Source organism: Oncorhynchus nerka, linkage group LG19, assembly GCF_034236695.1.
Source record: "Oncorhynchus nerka isolate Pitt River linkage group LG19, Oner_Uvic_2.0, whole genome shotgun sequence".
NCBI lineage: Eukaryota > Metazoa > Chordata > Actinopteri > Salmoniformes > Salmonidae > Oncorhynchus > Oncorhynchus nerka.
Window position 1 is genome coordinate 16,854,212 of NC_088414.1, and position 21,997 is coordinate 16,876,208.

General features: G+C 41.8%; 1 protein-coding gene across 2 annotated transcripts in view; it reads right to left on the reverse strand.

Annotated features, from left to right (window-relative positions):
• Nucleotides 1-20,479, reverse strand: part of LOC115101117 (splicing factor, suppressor of white-apricot homolog) — a 132,793-nt gene extending 112,314 nt beyond the window's left edge. The window contains exons 1-6 of one of the 2 annotated variants that reach the window (XM_029620333.2): nt 20,086-20,479; nt 18,317-18,480; nt 14,461-14,592; nt 12,748-12,821; nt 6,036-6,255; nt 5,714-5,808 (exon numbers count right to left, since the gene is read on the reverse strand). In XM_029620333.2, coding sequence (XP_029476193.2) covers nt 5,714-5,808; nt 6,036-6,255; nt 12,748-12,821; nt 14,461-14,592; nt 18,317-18,480; nt 20,086-20,285 — 885 coding nt within the window. In that variant the 5' untranslated portion in view covers nt 20,286-20,479. Of the gene's footprint in view, nt 1-5,713; nt 5,809-6,035; nt 6,256-12,747; nt 12,825-14,460; nt 14,593-18,316; nt 18,481-20,085 lie in introns of both variants that reach the window. The other variant, XM_029620332.2, reaches the window with a different exon arrangement.
• Nucleotides 20,480-21,997: the final 1,518 nt, after the last annotated feature.

The following is a 21,997-nucleotide window of genomic DNA, read 5'->3' on the forward strand; positions in this document are numbered from 1 at the left end:
AGCATAACCCCCAACAAATACATTCGAGTCATTTAGCAGATGCTCTTATACAGAGAAACTTATAGGAGCAATTAGGGTTAAGTGCCTTGCTCAAGGGTACATAGACAGATTTTTCACCTAGTTGGCTTGGGGAGTTGAACCATTGACCTTCCAGTTACCGGGCCAACGCTCTGAACCACTAGGTAACCGGTCCCAACAATAGGAAGCTATAGCTGTGAAACTGAGACACCTCTGGCTGATGGAGAGGACAAACAACGCAAGACAGAGTAATGGTTCTAACTATAACATGTGTCATGTTATGACCTACTTATTTACAACTCATTTAGCATGAAGTTTGGACTAATATACTAATTGAATAATATGTAAACATGTACACTGGTGATTTATACAGGTATTTCTAGCCTTGTGTGTGCAATAAGAGTTGACATACAAGTTATCAAAACCCTTTAAAAGAACAGACTAAAGGATCTAAAGGAAAGATGGGACTCTTGATATTCAAGTAAATTGGGAAAGAAAATCAAATGTACGTTTAAAGGATTGAGGCCTTTTTAAATTTGGGCCGAAAATCTGATCACATTGGATTATTTAAGAGCCTTTTATCTCGTCATTTACTTAGCGCAATTCACACGGAATTACAACAAGTGACAGTGATTAAACCTACAGAATATTAAATCAAGAGATGAGGAGAAAAATACTTGATGGTAGCTCATCCTCAACCACAAAAATCTAAGCACTTTGAAGTGAGACACACTTTCAAATCGGGCCCAATTATGCTGTTGAATACAACAACTTAACAGTAATGTGTGATTAATTCAAAAGTCTATGGGCTTTTGAACATTAAAAACCTAACCATGGGCTAATTAGCAAATGGTCAAACCCTATAAAAAATAAAATACAGTATAAGCCATTAGACAAATTGTGGGCTGGCTTGAACGGTCAAAGCCCATATGGATGGGAGATAATTGCTCTAGAAAGGCCCTGAGATGAACTAATTCCATAGTTTTATGGTTTCTTTATTCCCTTCAAAGCCAAGATAACTATGTCTAAATAAGACAGACCAAAGCAATATGGTGGGGACTTCGAGTGCTTTTCACAATAATGCTTTCTCATATCCAATTATCTCAGCTAAGGCTGGGGGATGTCAACCTTTGTCCTATCGCAGGCCTGGGCAGTTATTTTCATGGAGGGCCATATTAGAATATATTTTTGCCATCGCAGGCTGGAATCATATTACAGGATTATACATCATGTGTATGACTGTGTTGACAGATATATCTACTGTAAATCACATCCAGATATGCTACTTATTTAAAAATTTTAACATGAACAGAAATAAACCACATCCATGTTCTCCTTTTGGTAGGTATTTTCATTATTCAACATGCAATGAACTACACGGAGGGCAAAGAACACTGTGCATTCAGCACCACGGACAGAACTCTTGTCAACAGGTATGCACAAAAACACATGAAAGAGAGAGTGCTCAACATTACATTTAAACAACTCAATCAGTGTGAGGAGTGAAGCCTCTGATGGGCATTGACTACATCAGTGTAGTCTGGTATAGTATAGTCGCAATGCACAGAATTGCTGAGAGGTGAGTCAGTAAGAGATGATCTGTGCCTTGACTTGCTATATTTCATCACTGAAAATGCCTGTTCACATACATACGTTGACCCAAACAGTACAAACATCTGAGCACGACTCCTAATCTTTGGAAAGATTTGTTCATCAGGAGATGCTTAAAACCTCGTCGGTGACATTGTTTTGAATAGTTCTCCAATCACTGCATCAGACTGGAATTCAGTTCATTCATGAGTGCCATGATGTCCACGGTGAAGGCAAAATCAGTCAACAATTCGTTATCTTGCAGTTGAGGGAAATACACATTTTCCTTTAATTTGCAAAAACTCAGCAATCTCCGATTTCAGGTCCCACACCCTTTTAAGCACCTTCCCCAACCTCAGCCATCTGACGTTTGTGTGGTAGGGGAGATCTGCATGACCTGACTCGGTCTCTTCCAACAGTGAGACAAACTACCTGTGGTTTAAAGATTTTTCTCTTATGAAGTTTACCACTTTAGTGACTGTATCCACAACATGGCTCACTTTCAGAACACAATTACAGAGCACCTCCTGATGAATAATGCAATGCAGGAAAATAATTTTCTGATCTGGGTTCAGCTCAGCTACTTGATCTTGCATCCTTTCCAAAAGGACAACATTTTTTCCTGTCAAGTTTGGGCACCCATCAGTGGTCACACTGGATAACTTTTCAAAACTCAGTCTCAGCTTTGCCACACACTTATTAACCTCCAATAAATATTTGCCTGTGGTTGTGCTCTTCATCGACTGCACTGATGCAAGCTCCTCCATAATTTCAGTGTCTGGGGGTATGCCAGATGGTATCTCATCCAGGGCCAACGAGAAATAGGTGAAATCCTTTACCATGTCTTTCAACTGTTGTTCCATATTCATTACGATGGCTTCAACACATTTTCAAACAGTTCTTTCTTGTCGGGGCAAGGTATTACTGCAGAGTCAATTAAACTGGGGCGGCAGGTAGCCTAGTGGTTAGAGCGTTGGACTTGTAACCGCAATGTTGCTCGATCGAATCCCGAGCTGACAAGGTAAAAATCTGTCGTTCTGCCCCTGAACAAGGCAGTTAACCCACTGTTCCTAGGCCGTCATCGTAAATAAGAATTTGTTCGTAACGGACTTGCCTAGTAAGATTAAAAAAACATTATTTAATGAATTCACCCTTCAGCAAATGGCTTGCTATGTTTAGCAATTTTGACGGACAGTACATAGCTAGCTCTCGTAATTCTGTCGTTTGCTGAATGCAGTTTTGTGTAAAGTCCTTGCTGCTTTTGCAACTGAGAAAGCAACTCTTTCGATGCATTTGCCCTCTGCTTAGAATACATTCCTATATTTCTCTGCAAGCTTCGTCTGGACGTGTCGGGACAAGTTGTAGTCAAAGACAGCGATGCCCTCTTTGTGCACACTAAGCTTTCCCCGATACCTCAATAAATATTTCGATGTCCACTCTTGCTCGAACACCCTACTTTCATGGTCTACTTTCCTTTTCTTTGAAAAACACATTTTTGCGCAATTTCTAGCTAGCTACTATTTGTAACTGTGACGTGTGTCAGCCTGTCAGTCACTGTCTGTCCTCGTGCAGATGTTATTTATATGTGCCTTCAAAATAAATGTCCCAAAAGCGGTGGGAGTTAAATCATTATACAAATGCGAGTATTCATTGGGCTTTTAATTTGAAAAACAAATACGTTTTTCAAAACTTTACTATAGCAAATTCTTTATGTAATCTGAGCATGATTCCGCGGGCCGTATTGAATCAGGTCCAGAGCCGCATACGGCCCCAGGGCCAGCCTTTGCCCAGGCCTCTCCAACCGTGATTATTTACTCATAAAACGTGATACACATTTTTGTATTCTTTTTTAACCACCGTTTTCAGAACTAACTAATAATTGCCTCATCGTCCTCTCTTAATATTGTTTGTTCAATCGTTTATAAGGCTGTGATTGAGAATAGCCTATGCCTATAAACTCCCGACTTTCATTCTTGTTCTTTTTGAAAGCAACAACACCTTCTTAGGCTATTGGAATATTTGGGAAATAGGTTACGGTTCACAGCTTTAACTTGGACATTTGGTTTTCCGTATCGCATGGAGGGATAATTTCTTTCTTAATAAGCTTAAACTTGTCATTAGATTTTTCTATCGGCTATTGACATTTTTTCATCTATAATTATTAGTCTCCTGGCTACCATACGTTTTAAGGTTATTCAAACTACTTTTTGAGATGGAACTCATTAGTTTAATTAATTGTTTGATCAGGAGAAAGCCATGCAAGCATAAAATGATGAAAGCCCAAAGTCATATTCTTAGCCTATCAACAAGAGAGAGAGGGGAATTTTTATATTTTATAGTTAGACAAGATAGTTAAGGAGTGTCCAATATACAGTGCATTTGTAAAATATTCAGTTCCCTTGACTATTTCCACATTTTGTTACGTTTGTATTTAATCAATTTTAGACTTTTTTTTTTATCTTCAATCTACACACAATACCCCATACTGACAAAGCAAAAACAGTTCATTTTTGAAAATGTATTTTAATAAAAAAACGTAAATATCACATTTACATAAGTATTTAGATCCTATACTCAGTACTTTGTTGAAGCACCCTTGGCAGTGATTATAGCCTCGGGTCTTCTTGGGTATGACGCTACAAGCTTGGCACACCTGTATTGGGTAGTTTCTCCCATTCTTCCCTGCAGATTCTCTCAAACTCCGTCAGATTGAAAATAGCTGTGCAGCGACGCTCCCCATCCAAAGTCTCTCCAGAAATGTTCGATCAGGTTCATGTCCAGCCTCTGGCTGGGCCAATCAAGGACATTCAGAGATTTGTCCCAAAGCCACTCCTGCGTTGTCTTGGCTGTGTGTTTCATGTCATTGACCTGTTGGAAGGTGAACCTTCGCCCCAGTCTGAGGACCAAGATTGAACACCTTTTTCTCCCCAATTTAGTGGTATCCAATTGGAAGTTACAGTCTTGTCCCATCACTGCAACTCCCATACAGACTCGGGAGAGGCGAAGTGAGTCCTCCGAAACCCAACCCGCACGGCTTCTTGACACAACGCCCACTAAGCCCGGAGGCCAGCCGCACCAATGTGTCGGAGGAAACACGGCATACCTGGCGACCGTGTCATCGTGCATTGCGCCCGGGCCGCCACAGGAGTCGCTAGTGTGCGATGGGACAAGAACATCCAAGCCAGCCAAACCCTCCCCTAACCCGGACAACGCTGAGCCAAATTGTGCGCTGCCCCATGGGTCTCCCGGTCACGCCCAGTGCGACAGCACATCTAGCACTGCAATGCAGTGACTTAGACCAGTGCGCCACTCGGGAGGCCCGTTCTTTTTTTTGCTTTGTCATTATGGGGTATTGTGTGTAGATTGACGAGGGGGGAAAACTATTTCATCCATTCTAGAATAAGGCTGTAACATAACTAAATGTGGAAAAAGTAAAGGGTCAGAATACTTCCCGAAAGCATTGTACGTGTTCGTAAGTGTCTCACCTTTCCATAGTGGGGTCATATTAGCTACGGATGTTTTACTTGAGAAGACCATTTTTGGGTTGTCTCATGGTCTGACAAACACCCCTTTAGCTTGGCCACCTTCCAACGCATAAGTAAAAGGCCGCCATTGGCGGAGGCGGTGGATTGAGACGCAGCCCATGCAACAACAACAAAAAAGATATCTCTAGCTTAAACAGACGGATTTTGATGGGGCTTTTTGTATTATGCTAATTCGACTTTCGTGGGGAAGCGGACATCGACTCTAGGGGGTTTAACTAAAATGGCTCATGCAATGATGGAATGTATTTTTTGTCATGTCAGTTGAATGAACAAATAACAGCACATATTGACGGTTACACTTCCTGCTTTTCCTTCTTGCTTTGCTCTTATGGGCGCCATTACGCCATCATTGACTTGAATAGGGAACCCGTTCTATTCATTCTATTTCTATGGCAGCACATGCGGTCAGGAGCGGAGGAGAGGATAAAATGTTTGTCTTAAAAATATTATTATTATTATTTATTTTTGCTATTCGAATGGTTATTACATTGACCGCAGTCATTTGGCTGACCAATAACCGTGATCCAAAGTTCCATGACAGTCACAGATCTGGTCCTTACCTTCATCAGCTCCTCAAGGCGAGAACTCTTCTTAGGAGCAAACAGGCTGGGGTGGAGGTAGTTCCCATCCCCATCATCGTCAGAATCATCAGAGTCTATAAAAAGACATTAAAGTATGAATAAAGAATAATGGTTCATGTCTGAAGTACTTGCATTCTGAATTCGGTTCATGTATTGTGTTGTGTTAACATACATACATTCTCTGCCCCTGTTCTCAAAGATTTCACATGCATTATAGTATAAAACTATGTATCCCATATATTATTTCCAACACTTTCTATATGAACTCTTTTTGTAAACCTCTTTGACCCCCGTGGCTTACCCTGTGAGTCCTGCTTGTCGGATGCAGGGGTGTAGCGGCCCTCCTTCATGGCCTTCAGGATGTGTTTGTAGTAGGGGTTCAGGTAGTGTTCGAAGTTCAGGAAGTCAAATTGGGAGTTGCCAGACTGTTTGGCTTTCAAAACAATCTCAAACTGGGCCCCCTGCTGGCACACAAAGTTGGCGGTCCTCTCAATGATGGCATGGGTTTTGGTGGTCGCTGGCTGGAGAGGAGAACGGAAGAGCACACGCACTAAGTCAGCAGACAGGAAAGTTATCAACGAGGCAGGGCAAAAGAAGTGTGGGGTTAAGGATAGGTGACAAGCTGGGGCCGTATGTATCAAGCATCTCAGAGTAGGAGTGCTGATCTAGGATCAGGTCCCCCCACTGTCCATTTAATATTATTCATTGTGATCTAATAAGCAAAGGTGAGCCTAAATCAGCACTCTTACTCTGAAACCCTTCATACATACGTAACTGTATTTCATAATTGAGGCACAAGAGAAGGCAATCACTTCAGAAGCAAATAAGAAAAAGTTCATACTTTACAACAAGACATAAAACTGGATTTTGATTGTCTGAGTGTTCTTGGTCAAATCAAATGTTATTCGTCACATGCGATGAATAAGAAAGGTATAGTAGACCTTACAATGAAAAGCTTACTTTACAAGCCCTTAACCAACAATGCAGCTAAAAAAATTTAAGAGCAGCAGTAAAATAACAATAGCGAGACTATATACAGGAGGGTACCGGTACAGAGTCAATGTGCGGGGGAACTGGTTAGTCGAGGTAATATGTACATGTAGGTAGATGCAAATAGTCTGGGTAGCCATTTGATTAGCTGTTCAGGAGTCTTACGGCTTGGGGGTAGAATCTGTTTAGAAGTCTCTTGGACCTAGACTTGGCGCTCCGGTACCGCTTGCCATGCGGTAGCAGAGAGAACAGTCTATGACTAGGGTGGCTGGAGTCTGACAATTTTTAGGTGGGACCAAATCAAAGTTTGCCAAATTCTATTTCCTAAATTGTATCGGAGGTTTAAGGATTGGCGTCCCGTCGACGGGACAGTTCTTAGGGATTGACATTCCGTAAACGGGACAGTTGTAAATGTCAAGATTGCAGATTTTAGAGAAACAACACACGTAGGTACATATATTATTGTTAATATAACTGCACTGTCCAACTTACAGTAGCTATTACTGTGAATAAATTCCATGCTATTGTTTCAGGAGAACTCCTAACAACAAAACACTTATCACTGCAATAGGTTTAATAAATTCACCTCTGAAGGTGAAATGTGTACTTAAATTCTGAAATCTTGTTCTGATTTATCATGAAGTGTCATTTTGTTAGATAAAATCCTTTTTCATATCCTATAAAGTAGAGGTTATGATTATGATTTTTCAACGACAATACCGATTAATGGAGGACCAAAAAAAGCCGATACCGATTAAATCGGCCGATTTTATTTATTTATTTGTAATAATGACAATTACAACAACTGAATGAACACTTAACTTAACATAATACATCAATACAATCAATTGATTTCAATTAGCCTCAAATAAATCATGAAACATGTTCAATTTGGATTAAATAATGCAAAAACAAAGTGTTGGAGAAGAAAGTAAAAGTGCAATATGTGCCATGTAAAAAAAAGCTAAGTTCCTTGCTCAGAACATATGAAAGCTGGTGGTTCCTTTTAACATGAGTCTTCAATATTCCCAGGTAAGAAGTTTTAGGTTGTAGTTATTATAGGAATTCTAGGACTATTTCTATCTATACCATTTGTATTTCATATACCTTTTGACTATTGGATGTTCTTATAGGCACTTTAGTATTGACAGTGTAACAGTATAGCTTCCGTCCCTCTCCTCGCCCCTACTTGGGTTCGAACCAGGAACACATCCGACAATAGCCACCCTCGACGCATCGTTACCCATCACTCCACACCCATTGTTCCCCCTTGCAGAGGGGAACAACTACTTCACGGTCTCAGAGTGAGTGACATCAATGATTGAAACGCTATTAGCGCGCACCCCGCTAAGCCATTTCAAATCGGTTACACCAGCCTAATCTCGGGAGTTGATAGGCTTGAAGTCATAAACAGCTCAATGCTTGAAGCACAGCGAAGAGCTGCAGGCAAACGCATGAAAGTGCTGTTTGAATTAATGCTTACAAGCCTGCTGCTGCCTACCACCGCTCAGTCAGACTGCTCTATCAAATCATTAACTTAATTATAACATAATAACACACAGAAATACGAGCCTTAGGTCATTAATATGGTCAAATCCAGAAACTATCATTTCGAAAACAAAACGTTTCTTTCAGTGAAATACGGAACCGTTCCGTATATTATCTACCGGGTGGAATCCCTAAGTCTAAATGTTATGTCATAATTATTTACAATTCTGGCAAATTATTTACGGTCTTTGTTATGAGTAAATGGTCTTCACACAGTTCGCAACGAGCCAGGCGGCCCAAACTGCTGCATATACCCTGACTGCCTGCACGGAATGCAAGAGAAGTGACACAATTTTCTTTGTTAAAAAGAAATTCATGTTAGCAGGCAATATTAACTAAATATGCAGGTTTAAAAATATATACTTGTGTAATGATTTTAAAGAAAGGCATTGATGTTTATGGTTAGGTACACATTGGTGCAACGACAGTGCTTATTTCGCAAATCCGCTTGTTAAATCATCACCCGTTTGGCGAAGTAGGCTGTGATTCAATGAGAAATTAACAGGCAGCACAAAAATTATATGCAACGGAGGACAAGCTAGATAATCTAGTAATATCATCAACCATGTGTAGTTAACTAGTGATTATGTTAAGATTGATTGTTTTTTATAAGATAAGTTTAATGCTAGCTAGCACCTTACCTTGGCTTCTTGCTGCACTCACTTAACAGGTAGTCAGCCATGCAGGCTCTTCGTGGAGTGCAATGTAATTGGCCACAATCGATGTCCAAAAATGCAGATTACCGATTGTTATGAAAACTTGGAATCAGCCCTAACTAATCAGCCATTCCGATTAGTCGGTCGGCCTCTACTATAAAAGGTCCATATAGCATGCACTATCGATTTTGTATTTCCACTTCCAATTTGCAAAGAAAGGAATCTGAAAATCTCACCCTAAACATTGTCAAATCACATTTGTACGCATTCCTCAGAGATCCTAGAACGTAACAAGACTTCACTATATATTAGGGGTGTAGTATATCCTATAGGACACCATATTTCTCTGCTCTCATCCTTCTAGACCTATCGGCTGCCTTCGATACTGTGAACCATCAGATCCTCCTCTCCACCCTCTCCGAGTTGGGCATCTCCGGCGCGGCCCACGCTTGGATTGCGTCCTACCTGACAGATCGCTCCTACCAGGTGGCGTGGCGAGAATCTGTCTCCTCACCACGCGCTCTCACCACTGGCGTCCCCCAGGGCTCTGTTCTAGGCCCTCTCCTATTCTCGCTATACACCAAGTCACTTGGCTCTGTCATAACCTCACATGGTCTCTCCTATCATTGCTATGCAGACGACACACAATTAATCTTCTCCTTTCCCCTTCTGATGACCAGGTGGCGATCGCATCTCTGCATGTCTGGCAGACATATCAGTGTGGATGACGGATCACCACCTCAAGCTGAACCTCGGCAAGACGGAGCTGCTCTTCCTCCCGGGAAGGACTGCCCGTTCCATGATCTCGCCATCACGGTTGACAACTCCATTGTGTCCTCCTCCCAGAGCGCTAAGAACCTTGGCGTGATCCTGGACAACACCCTGTCGTTCTCAACTAACATCAAGGCGGTGGCCCGTTCTTGTAGGTTCATGCTCTACAACATCCGCAGAGTACGACCCTGCCTCACACAGGAAGCAGCGCAGGTCCTAATCCAGGCACTTGTCATCTCCCGTCTGGATTACTGCAACTCGCTGTTGGCTGGGATCCCTGCCTGTGCCATTAAACCCCTACAACTCATCCAGAACGCCGCAGCCCGTCTGGTGTTCAACCTTCCCAAGTTCTCTCACGTCACCCCGCTCCTCCGCTCTCTCCACTGGCTTCCAGTTGAAGCTCGCATCCGCTACAAGACCATGGTGCTTGCCTACGGAGCTGTGAGGGGAACGGCACCTCAGTACCTCCAGGCTCTGATCAGGCCCTACACCCAAACAAGGGCACTGCGTTCATCCACCTCTGGCCTGCTCGCCTCCCTACCACTGAGGAAGTACAGTTCCCCGCGCAGCCCAGTCAAAACTGTTCGCTGCTCTGGCCCCCAATGGTGGAACAAACTCCCTCACGACGCCAGGACAGCGGAGTCAATCACCACCTTCCGGAGACACCTGAAACCCCACCTCTTTCAGGAATACCTAGGATAGGATAAAGTAATCCTTCTCACCCCCCTTAAAAGATTTAGATGCACTATTGTAAAGTGGCTGTTCCACTGGATGTCTTAAGGTGAACGCACCAATTTGTAAGTCGCTCTGGATAAGAGCGTCTGCTAAATGACTTAAATGTAATGTAAATGTAATATTTGGTCAGAGAGCGACACCTTCATGGCACGCCGATGACGCGGGATGTCTTCACTTGAACGACTGTATCTTTGTCAAATAAGCACCAATCGGGGTCAAACAAAGCTAGCTAAATAGCCAATGAGCTGGGCTTTACGGGAGTATCCCGAAATCCTGTGTCTGTTGCAAAATGTAGGTGCTAACCTTTTGCGACAGTATGCCTTTTCCTTTTGGACAAAAATTATAAGTTATGAAGTTATGAAAACTGGTTGTTTTGCAAATGTTGAACTTATAATATGGCTACTAATACTGTAAAAGTAAATCAAAGTCCAAGTATACAGATTTGATGATATTCTTGCATAAAAAATGTCTATGAATGCAACTGTCTCCTTCACGATTTTCCCAAATGGTTCTGGTTGACTTCACACTAAATGTCATGGAGAACGCTCATACTTTAAGTTATCCATCTAAAACTTTGCACATACACTGCTGCCGTCTTGTGGACACCATCGCAATTACAACCAGAGTGGTGGCTAGAACTGGGACCTTTCTATTGCATTTCAAAGATGGTTGTAGAAAAAAAGAAGGTTTTTTTCTTTGTATTTTCTTCTACCAGATCTATTGTGTTATATTCTCCTACATTCAAACTTCAAAGTGTTTCCTTTCAAATGGTACCAAGAATATGCATATCCTTGCTTCAGGGCCTGAGCTACAGGCAGTTAGATTCGGTATGTAATTTTAGACGAAAATTGAAAAAAAAGGGGCTATCCCATGGCTTCTTGACTTTAACATACATTTACAAAATAGAAATCATTTGGATTTGATGTGATACATTATTAAATATCACTGAGGCTGTGTACTTTCAGTGAATCATTTTCGTTAGGTACCCTCAGAGTACCAAAAAAAGAGAGCGACAAATCGTGAAAATAAAATTTCTCATTAATCTAAAATAATGAATAATAAATGAAGACCTTTGGAAAGGAGACGCTTAGGCCTGCACTCTGTAGTAGTGTCCCTCTACACATACACTCCTAATGCATTCAGAGCCTCCGAGCGCTTGCGAGAGTAGAAAGCTCCGTAGCGGCAAATAACCTTGCAATTATGAAGATAAATGAGGAACAAGGAACTTCTTATGGAGTCATGATACAGAGAGGCAGAGCGAGAGCTGATTCCTTCTCCCCAGCCCCCAGGATGTCAGACCGTCTGCTCGTGCTGCCTGAGCACTCAGACTTGTGATAATGTGGGGGAAATACAGCCACATCCACAGATTAATAATTCAGATCATATATTCTGAGAATGGTGCCGGCTTTGACTAATTGACCGTTTCAAGGCAGAGCAATTGGAAGGGCTTTGCTGGGTCCCCAATCGAAATCTCATTACAAGGACACGTAGAAAGAAATCAGCAGGTAAGGATTCTGTGGCGTGGGTGGGCCCATTGTCTCACAGTGTGCGTCTACTCTGGACATCACAGAGGACGCTTTGACAGCCAGAGCGAGGGAGAACTATCTGTCACATGCATTTTATTGAATCACTTTGTGTGTGTGTGTGTGTGTGTGTGTGTGTGTGTGTGTGTGTGTTTGCGTAAGTCTGAAGTTGGGTTGTGTGTGTGTGTGTGTGTGAGAGAGAGAGAGAGAGAATCAAGGCCATGCTGAGATGAAAGCCTCCCAGTCTACAATAAAAAGAAGCCTGCAGATGAAAGGCGAGCGGCAGTCAATGGGGGAAGCAGCAGCAGAAGAGTGGACAGCCTGTCCTGGTGGACTGAGATGGAGAGAGACAATCAGGATGCAGGCCCCCTGATACTGGCTGATGCAAACCAAGGCAGCACAGACTTCTCTTCTCAGACTCCTCCCAGGCTGCAGGATGTGAGTGATGACCTCAATAACCTCTAGATCAGACACCTTATCGTTCGCCTAGTCTCTGGCCTCACCACCTGTCTGTTGGCAGTCTGATGGGCCTCACAACATCAATACTACCTCACACACAGCCCTCACCAGCTGGGACTAAGTTCTGCTGGTATCTCTGCTCTGTTCCCTTCCTATTCTCTCTCTGTGGCTCCATAATAGGAATTGTTGTAGAAAAGGAACCGTTGACCACCTGACCCACCATTTTAAAATGAAGTTATGACTCTGATCTGCCCAAAACCCATTCTGCACCCCTGTGGTCCGTCCTGTAGATTTAAGCATGAAGCAGTGGGACATTGTGTAGGGCACTCACCAGCTCCACATCGGGGGGAATTGCCAGGCCCGGGGGTGCCACGTAGGGTTCCTCGCTCTCCTGCGGCTCTGCTTCTTCTGATGGGGAACAACCCATAAGGTCAGAGAGAAGAGAGGAAAATAGATTAGAATTCACTGTGAAACACAGCCACTCAACGTTTCCTCCTCTCCTTCCTCTACCCACTCTCATCCGGCCACATTGCCCGAGGCACTCAAAGTTTCAGCTTTACTTAATCTTAACTTTCTGGGAGGGCGTGGTCCCTGTCACAATTATTTACAACATCCAACCCCATCCCCCCCAGTGTGAAATAATAGGAGGACAAGTCAGCTGGAAATTAGATTACAATTTTATGCTTTGGTTCACTGTGGGGAGGCTGCAGATGGATGTAGGGGTAAGCACATTTAATGCCAAAAATGGCAGCCAAGGAGCCCAGCCTAGACCTTTTTACGGTTAATGGACGCCACTGTGCAGATTTAATCAAGCGCTCCGCCAGTCGCCCGAGTTGTGCCCCGGCGCCGGCACCACAACAGAGCCAAATGATTGGTTCATGCTGAGAACTCCATCCCTGACTAAATCAGCCCCCCCACACACACGGGGGTTTGTACTGCTGAGTAATCCCAGGCAGCGCTAGGCCAGGTTACACGATACTGATGACAGCACTCACGACACATAGCAATAGTACTGTACCATCTGCTGAGGAAGGGGCACCTGGGTGCTGGCTAGAGGGGGAGGGGAGGGGGGCGCACAAGTGCTGACAGCTTTCCCTACATCTCTTATTTAAGGATATAGGTACACGGTTAATTTCCGCGTTGACAATGTGTGGGCTAGCATGGTAGGTCTTGATAATAGCAGTGGCCTGGCTGATAAATAGGCCTGGTATTTAGGCTTTTGTCAACAGACTTCAAGCTGCAGAACAGTTTGCTGTTAGCTGTGTTATGAACGACTGTCTAATTAGAGGATAGAGCCAGGCCTGGCATGAAGTAGAGTGTCCTGACAGACACTCTCATCATTAACACTCCCTCCCCCAGTGTTAGGTTGTCAGTCAAGATGTTGGACTGACCGTCACGACTTGACATTGACTGTCAAGTCCAAAGCAAAGATACTTTAGCGCCAATGAGATAACAGACTCTCTAGCTAAGTGCCTCAGGCTTTGAGACAATGTCCACATTTTGGAATCGGTTTACCCTCAATATGTGTGGATACTTGGACTGGCTAGTGCAGGCTGTCTCTGGGATACCAAACAGGATCCGGGCTTTAGTAGTCATGTGGTTAGAGTGGGCCAAAACAGAGCCTAGTGGAGGGGTTGGAGCCCAGTACTGGACCTCACAGGTGATTAACAGTCAGTACAGTTGCAAGCCAGTAAGACTATTTCACATTCAGAGCTGAAACTTGAAAAGCTTTCTTTTTTATAGCTCCAGGGCTTCAAATAGTGGTTTGGGTCTCCGGGGAGCCTGCCATGATAAAAAATGTATCATAGGATTTTCATTGAAGCTAATGTGCGAGCCTCTCCACCAGCGGATTGATTTGTCGTGTGTGTGTGTGTGTGTAAAAGTTCAGATTCTTTCTCCTATCTCATCCTCTATGGGCAGGTCAGAGGAGAAATGTTCAGTGGTTGAAAGTGGTGAGGAACTGTGAATATGTGTGGGTGAAATGTTTAAATCCTTTTGGACTGTAATGCGATTTGGGATTAAATAAATCATTGTGTGTGTTCACCAGTCTCCCTGTTGGCCTCCTCTTCCTCAGTGGGTTGAGAAGGGTCGTAGTAGTCTGCACTGTAGCGGAAGCCCACAGAGTTATAGGTGCCTTCATCTGCCAGAGCTTCACTCAAACGCTTGTATTCTTCCTCTGTGTGGGACAAACATACACATTAAAAGAGTCATGAGAATGGTACGGTTAATTTATTGGAAAGCACAGTCATAGAAGGCTACTGTACGGATTGCCTCTAGCATGAGACAAAAGAAGTGGATTGATTCAAAATTATCATTCCATCCATCCTAGCTAGTTTCAAGGATGTGAACAGTGTCGTGAGCTGACATAACAGAAACTAAACCAGATGGAATTTTGTCTTACCTTACAAAACCCCTTTTCTGTTGCAATTCATCTCATAGTAAAGGACGGTGAGGAATGAAAGACAAAATCACATCTAACATGATCAATATTTTTTATGTGTCTTGTGTTCCCACAGTGGACAGATGGATAATTGCTAAAGCCCCACTACCCAAGGGCAAACAGCATGAGGGGACGAAAGTAACACACATTACATGATGACTCATGCAATCCTGTCAGTTTGGGAATTAAACACCATATTTCCCTTAAACAGTCACTTATCTAATCGTCAGTGCCATTTCATTATAAGTGACAAACTCCTTGTTATAAAGTTTGCAGCATTGCTAAAATAACCTTAGGCTAGTCTGTAGCTTAACACTTCAACTGCTAAAGCAGCCAGTTTGTCTGATCATGACTTTTTATTAATCTGCCATTTTTTTACTCTCCCATTTATTTACTCATGCCCCCTTCCATCCTTGACTTTTCCTAAATAAGTCTATATAACACACTGCCGTTGTTCGAATCTTATATCACAAACAAAACTGGAGTTGCCCTCATAAAACTGGTTGTGTAATTTTTTTTTAAATGGTTCTCCTGCTGCTCCTCCTCCTCCCAACAGTAGGGCCTGCTCCGCTCCTTCTTTCCGACAGTTGAAAGTGCAATGCATAGCTGATACTCACCCTGATAATTGCCTCGAAACTGAACCTAAACTATACCGATACTAATTTCACACATATAACAGATTAAATCAATTAGTATGATGAGGAGAATGGGTGAGTTGATGAGCGAGGGGAAACGAAAGAAGCATAATGATATAATCACCAATCGTGAATGAAGAACATGGTGGGCCATTCTACTGTAATGATCCATTCTAATTATATGCCTAATTTTAAAATGGTATGTATCCAATATCAGTTCACCGAATCCAAGTAGCATTATCAGTCTACTCTGGCCTACTTTGAGTAGGCTAAACAGCGAGCGTGTGCGTAATTGTACATGACGAACTGATTTCGAGCTCTGGGAAAATATCCACATCGGGCAGCAGGCGTGAGTGTCAGAGAAAGTGATGCGGCTTGTGGAACCTTATGTTGGCAATGAGTGCAATGTCACCATGGACAATTTCTTTACCTCATTGTCATTGGCGAACAAGATGCATGCAAAGAAAACAAGTCTGGCCGACACCATGAACAAAGTGAGACGGGAATCCCCCCCCCCACTGAACAAAGTAAGGCACCTGCACAGGCGTTGTACTCCACAACGGTGCTGAAAAATGACAACAGGACACAATCAAGAGAAAACCGGACACTATTACGCACTACAACCAAACACAGGTACGTCAACGTGTGTCAAGCTCATTAGCTTGAAGGGTGGGGGTTGTCTTTCGATGCCCAGTGGATGTAGTGTTATAATGTGTTACCACTCAATGCAATAAAATATACATCTTTGGACAGGAGGGGTACTTCTGTTTGAAAATCAGACAACGACACAAAGGGTGGTTAAAAGTTAATGAAAAAAGTTCAACTTGACGGCATGTTCATAACAAGGCAGTACAACTGATGCTGATTATCGAAAATTACATGACATAGTCAGTCTCAACAATAGTCTATAATCAGTCATTCAACCAGACAGTGGCCGTCGGGGACCATAGCCCTTGTCCGGGCTGGGCGGTACACCGTATTTTATGAATGTATGGATGCAGGGACCGGTTTGGGTTTTTCCTCTACCTTCTATAATGGTATTTGAATGTTTGGTTTGTTGAATGTGAGTAGGCGTGTAGTTTACTCCGCTACTAATCTTCACACAGACCCAGTCCCACCCCCTGTCACTCAAGGAGCGCATTTGTTGTTGCTTGACCACAAGACACTTTCGTTCAGTCTGCATGGTCAATGCAGCACATTTTTTTATTTAACCTTCACTTAACTAGGCAAGTCAAATTCTTATTTGGAATGACGGCCTAGTGGGTTAACTAGGCCGTCATTTTACCCTGTCAGCTCGGGGATTCGATCGAGCAACCTTTCGGTTACAAGTCCAACGCTCTAACCACTAGGCTACTTGCCTTCCCTGCACATGCAACAATGTTTCCAATTGTATCTTAATATAAATCCACAAGCGTTCTATGATTACAATATGTTTCTACATCTGCGAACAGCTAGTTTGTATTTTCTTAGCATGTTATGCTAAAATCGTGTTAGCCACTAATGCTAACCGCTAGTTAGCTGGCTAGCTAATAAAAGTACTGACTCAGAGCAGACGTGGGTAGCCAATACAGCCTGATACCAGTGCTGGTGGAGGCTTAAATCAGCATGTTATTTGCGCAACAGTGTCTTCTAAATCAAAGAGGAATAGGCAAAGCATGAATATGTTGACTATACGAATAAAGATTTAATGTAGATTATAGGGTCCCCTAGAAAACACGGACCATCACTTTGGTTCCTTCACTGTCCCAATAACCAGTCAATGGTATTTTCATTCGTTGTCATGTCAAACAACACTGTATTCAAAGTGCCCACTATTATTTATAACTATAGAATTATAATAAATATTCTATGTCCATGATTGCAAAAGTTCAACCAAGTGTTTTGATCTAAATCGCAATATTTGGTTAAAAATAAGGCCTGGTATTTTGCCCATATCGAGGCAGTGTGGACATGATCTCAAATGAGTGCAGGAAAAGCAGAAATGTATGAATATGCAGGAAATTATTTTAGGTTGAAGTTGAATTGAACAGTATAAAACAATACGAATGGAGAAAGACCCATTGAAATCATTTAGAATATATGTTTCCACCCTAGGGTTACACACTACTCAAAGCAAATTTAGAACTTTTATTAATCAAAAACATCAAATACCATATGACATTTTGGCCATATCGCCCAGCCCTATCATGGACCTTACAAACCTACTTTACTAGAGGGTCTGCATGCACTGAAATGACCCCTGTACTTTAGGCTACATAGAATCTACCCTCTCAAACTCTCTCATCATCTTTGACATAGCTTCACTACCATACTTTTCTTTGCCATCCAAATAGGAATCAGATCAGAATGTGGAAATTGAACTGAGGTTATTACCTAGGATAACATGGCCTTTCTGTTGCCAGTACAGAGAGAAGGGCACATTAGCATACTGTAATCAAAACAACCTTCCAGTGCCTGAAAACATTCTGTTGATGGAGGTGTTGCAGAATACATCACTGAAACTACAGCCTTTTGAAAGCTCATTCTGCCCGGTGAACATAAGGGGATTCCTTCCATTATTCACTTTGGCACCTTATGTAGAACCTAATTGTTGCATAGTGTTTTTGTTTTCCTTTCAGTTAGAACTTCCAGTCATCTGAAACAGATGCCAAATGCAGAGGCTGAATGTCCCCACAAATGTGCGATTGAAATGCATGAGCACTTCGTGAAATAATGAATTCACCACTGTCTTCCACAGCTTATCCAGATGAGCCGAGGCATTGCACAGCAGTTCAGACACCACAGACAGAGTATGATGCCCCCAGCTGTGAATCTGATAGGCCTACCTTGTCTGGCTTCTTCCTCCAGCAGGTCTGTGTGCATGGCCAGGTACCGCTCTTCATCACACAGGGCCTCGATCCTGGCCTCCTCCTCGGACAGTTGGTAGTCTCTGTTCCACGAGCCCGCGTCGTACTCCGAGAGGTCATGTAAGTGACCACGCCCATCATACCTGTAGGGTGAAGAGAGGGGTTAGAGACATGGAGCAAGCCAATTGAGAGAAAAGACAACACATGGACCTACTTACCAACACAGGTTGGACCCTAAAACAAAGAGTTAACAACAAAAAGTACTACCTCAGTCACAAGTCTTTCATGAGGGAGTGTATGGTACTGGAACTGAGCAATCTCGTCACAATACAGACACAATAACCTGAACAACTCCCGACATAGGCTCTCTAGTGCAGTTTTCTGGCAAACTTACTCTGTGAATCTCATTCCTCTCTCAACAAATTGCTACGGAGCAACATCCCGGCACGAACACAGAAACAAACCAAAAGAAAACAACTCGCCTCTTACCTTACAAGGTTCAAGTTTCCCCCCTATAACACTCACCAATCCTCCTATATCTGTAAAAAAGGTACATCCACACAAACCCGAGCACATAAATACCTATCCGTAAGAACCCAAACGGACGATATTTTCCTGCGTTCGCTCCCCTCTTCCACCTCTCCAGAGTTCCTTCGTCGAAAGAGAGAAGTGGGCACTGGGGTTGGCATTGGGGGGTCAGGCAGGACCCCTTAGCCTTAGGCTACTAGCTGGGGAAATAAGGGCTGGTTATGTGATAGAGAGACACACACATACATTGGAAACAAGAGACAGGCCCAAAAAGATTAAGGTGGCTCAACGAGACCATGAAGGGCCAACATAATGTCCCCCCCTTCATGGTTCAAGTGGGTTTATTTCCAAATAAACAAACAACTACTTTTACAGGTCATCATTGCCAACATGCTCTACAGCCTGCAAGAAAATGTTATTAGAAATGAACAACTGAAAGCAAAAGGGAAACAACTGAGCTGGGATACTTGGCAGGCATTAGTCAACAGTATAAGACCCTACATTTTGACATTAATTACTGTGAACCACCTTAATTCACATATTTGACATACAGTAGTAGTTTGGGTTGAATTTGCCGTGGTATTATCAACCAATTCGATTTCTTGGTGACTTGTTGGTAAGGTTTGAAGTTTTCATTTGAATTCAGTTTAGTGAAAGGCATTTAGATATGTTAGGTTGTTAACATCCAAATTGTCTTGGAATTAACTGAACTGAATACCATATTTAACTTAATATTCTCATGTTGAAGCTACCAGAGCAAATACAAATACACCATAAGCCTCCCTTAAAAAGGGCAATGGGCTGTTAAGTAATACAAAGTTGAATACAATATAACATGTAGACGATCTATAGTCCAAAACCCTGTAAACAAGTACATTGATGTATCCGTAAATATGAGGCAATTTTATAAGGGGCAATTTTAGACAACTTTCAGTCTCATGTAGAGCTTGTTCACTGTTGAAATATGACCCAAATAGTGGAGGAAGCCTCTGCTTCCTTTTGTTAATAGCTAATGTATCTTCGTTTTCATGAGGCCAAAACTGACATTTATTAAGGAAGCTAGATAAAATGGTTTGCACACAGTTGTACTTTCATGTGACAGTTATATTTGGAAAACTACGCCTTCAGCAAAACAATAATCCGATCGGTCCCTTCGAAAGACAGATCTGATTAGGAAAGTTGGTTAGGATAACAATTCCGTCTAGGTTTGTTCAACCGACCTATCAATCAGGATGTTCTTGTCCCCCATCCATGGTATGAGCTGTTTGCCCTGCTCGTGGAAGTGAGCCCTCTCGTCGTCCCGGAACAGCTTACAGGCATAGCCGAACACCAAAAGCTCGGCATATTTTTTGCTGTCACTCTCATTCTTCTTCACCGTCTTGTTGTTGTGGTCCCTCTTGCCCCCGCCGCGCCGATACATTCCAAATTAGCACGTGAAAACACGTAAAAGAAAGCTAGTGCGATAACTAACGTTAGATAGGATATATCACTATCGTTTAATTATTGTCGTACTACAAAGTCTTTCTTTCTTCTTTAAAAAAAGAGGTGCGAAATGCCACAATAAACATACTCACAAAAAACAGATCTAACATGTGCAGCCATGTTGGAAAAGTTAGTAAATATGCTTTATGGTTCATGTCTGCAGATTCGTTCATTCAACTTCAAGATGGAAAACACCACACGTAAATCAAATCTTTCATTCCCCCGATATTCTGATGAGAAAAAAACTGGATTAATTATTTATTGATGTTGATAATAAATAACACATAATCTGTCATTTTATTAGCTACAACGCTCTCTTTTTGTATGTTGATTGCGCTACCATGTGATTGTGAAATAACTTTCGACAGAGACATGTATACTTCAGAACCCCTCGTCCAGCCTGAGTTTTCTCCTCTGTTTATCTTGTGAAGTTATTTTAGAGCCAGCAGCTAAGTAATTGCGTGTTTTATTTCATTGATAAGGCCCATATATTTACAGTGAAGGATGTAATATGTTATTTTTCGAATGAAAACATAGCTACTGAGTTAATTGTTTGCTCTTTGTACCATCTGGTAAATTATTCATACACAAACACAAATAGCCTATTTGACATCTGTGCCTAAAATGCAATATTTATTAAAATATCTAGAATTAGTCAATGACAAGATGAACAATATATTCTTACAACATTATAACAATTTTAAACAAATGTAACCCTTTATCCTTTTACATTTTTATCAAAATGCATGTAAAATGTTTCTGACATCTTCAAGTACTCATGTGTAGTGATTATTATTTATCTATTTCGTTTTATTTTATTTATTTATTTCATGTTTACATATTGAAAATATTTTGTGTTGATATTCTCTGTTTTTGTATTGTCAGTTACATTTGAATAATAATAATACAATATATATATATATTTTTGTATTATTATTATTATTACTATTCAAATGTAATTATATACACTACCGGTCAAAAGTTTTAGAATGCCTACTCATTCAAGGGTTTTTCTTTATTTTTACTATTATTTTTACTATTATTTTTAAGACTTAAAAATTATGACATAACACATATGGAATCATGTAGAAACCAAAAAAGTGTAAAACAAATCAAAATATATTTTATATTTGAAATTCTTCAAATAGCCACCCTTTGTAAATAGCCATCCAACTACCTCAACCCCATATTGTTTTATTTTAATTTTGCTCCTTTGTTTGCACCCCAGTATCACTACTTGCACATTCATCTTCTGTACATCTATCACTCCAGTGTTTAATTGCTAAATTGTATTTACTTCGCCACTACGGCCTATTTATTGCCTTACCTCCCTAATCTTACCTCATTTGCACACACTGTATATAGATTTCATTTCTATTGTGTTATTGACTGTACGTTTGTTGATTCCATGTGTAACTCCGTGCTGTTGTTTGTGTCGCACTGCTATGCTTTAACTTGGCCAGGTCGCAGTTGTAAATGAGAACTTGTTCTCAACTGGCCTACTTGTTAAATAAAGGTGAAATAAAAAATATAAAAAATAAAAATTGCCTTGATGACAGCTTGGTCGTGTCGCTGCAGAATGCTGTGGTAGAAATGCTGGTTAAGTGTGCCTTGAATTCTAAATAAATCACAGACAGTGTCACCACCAAA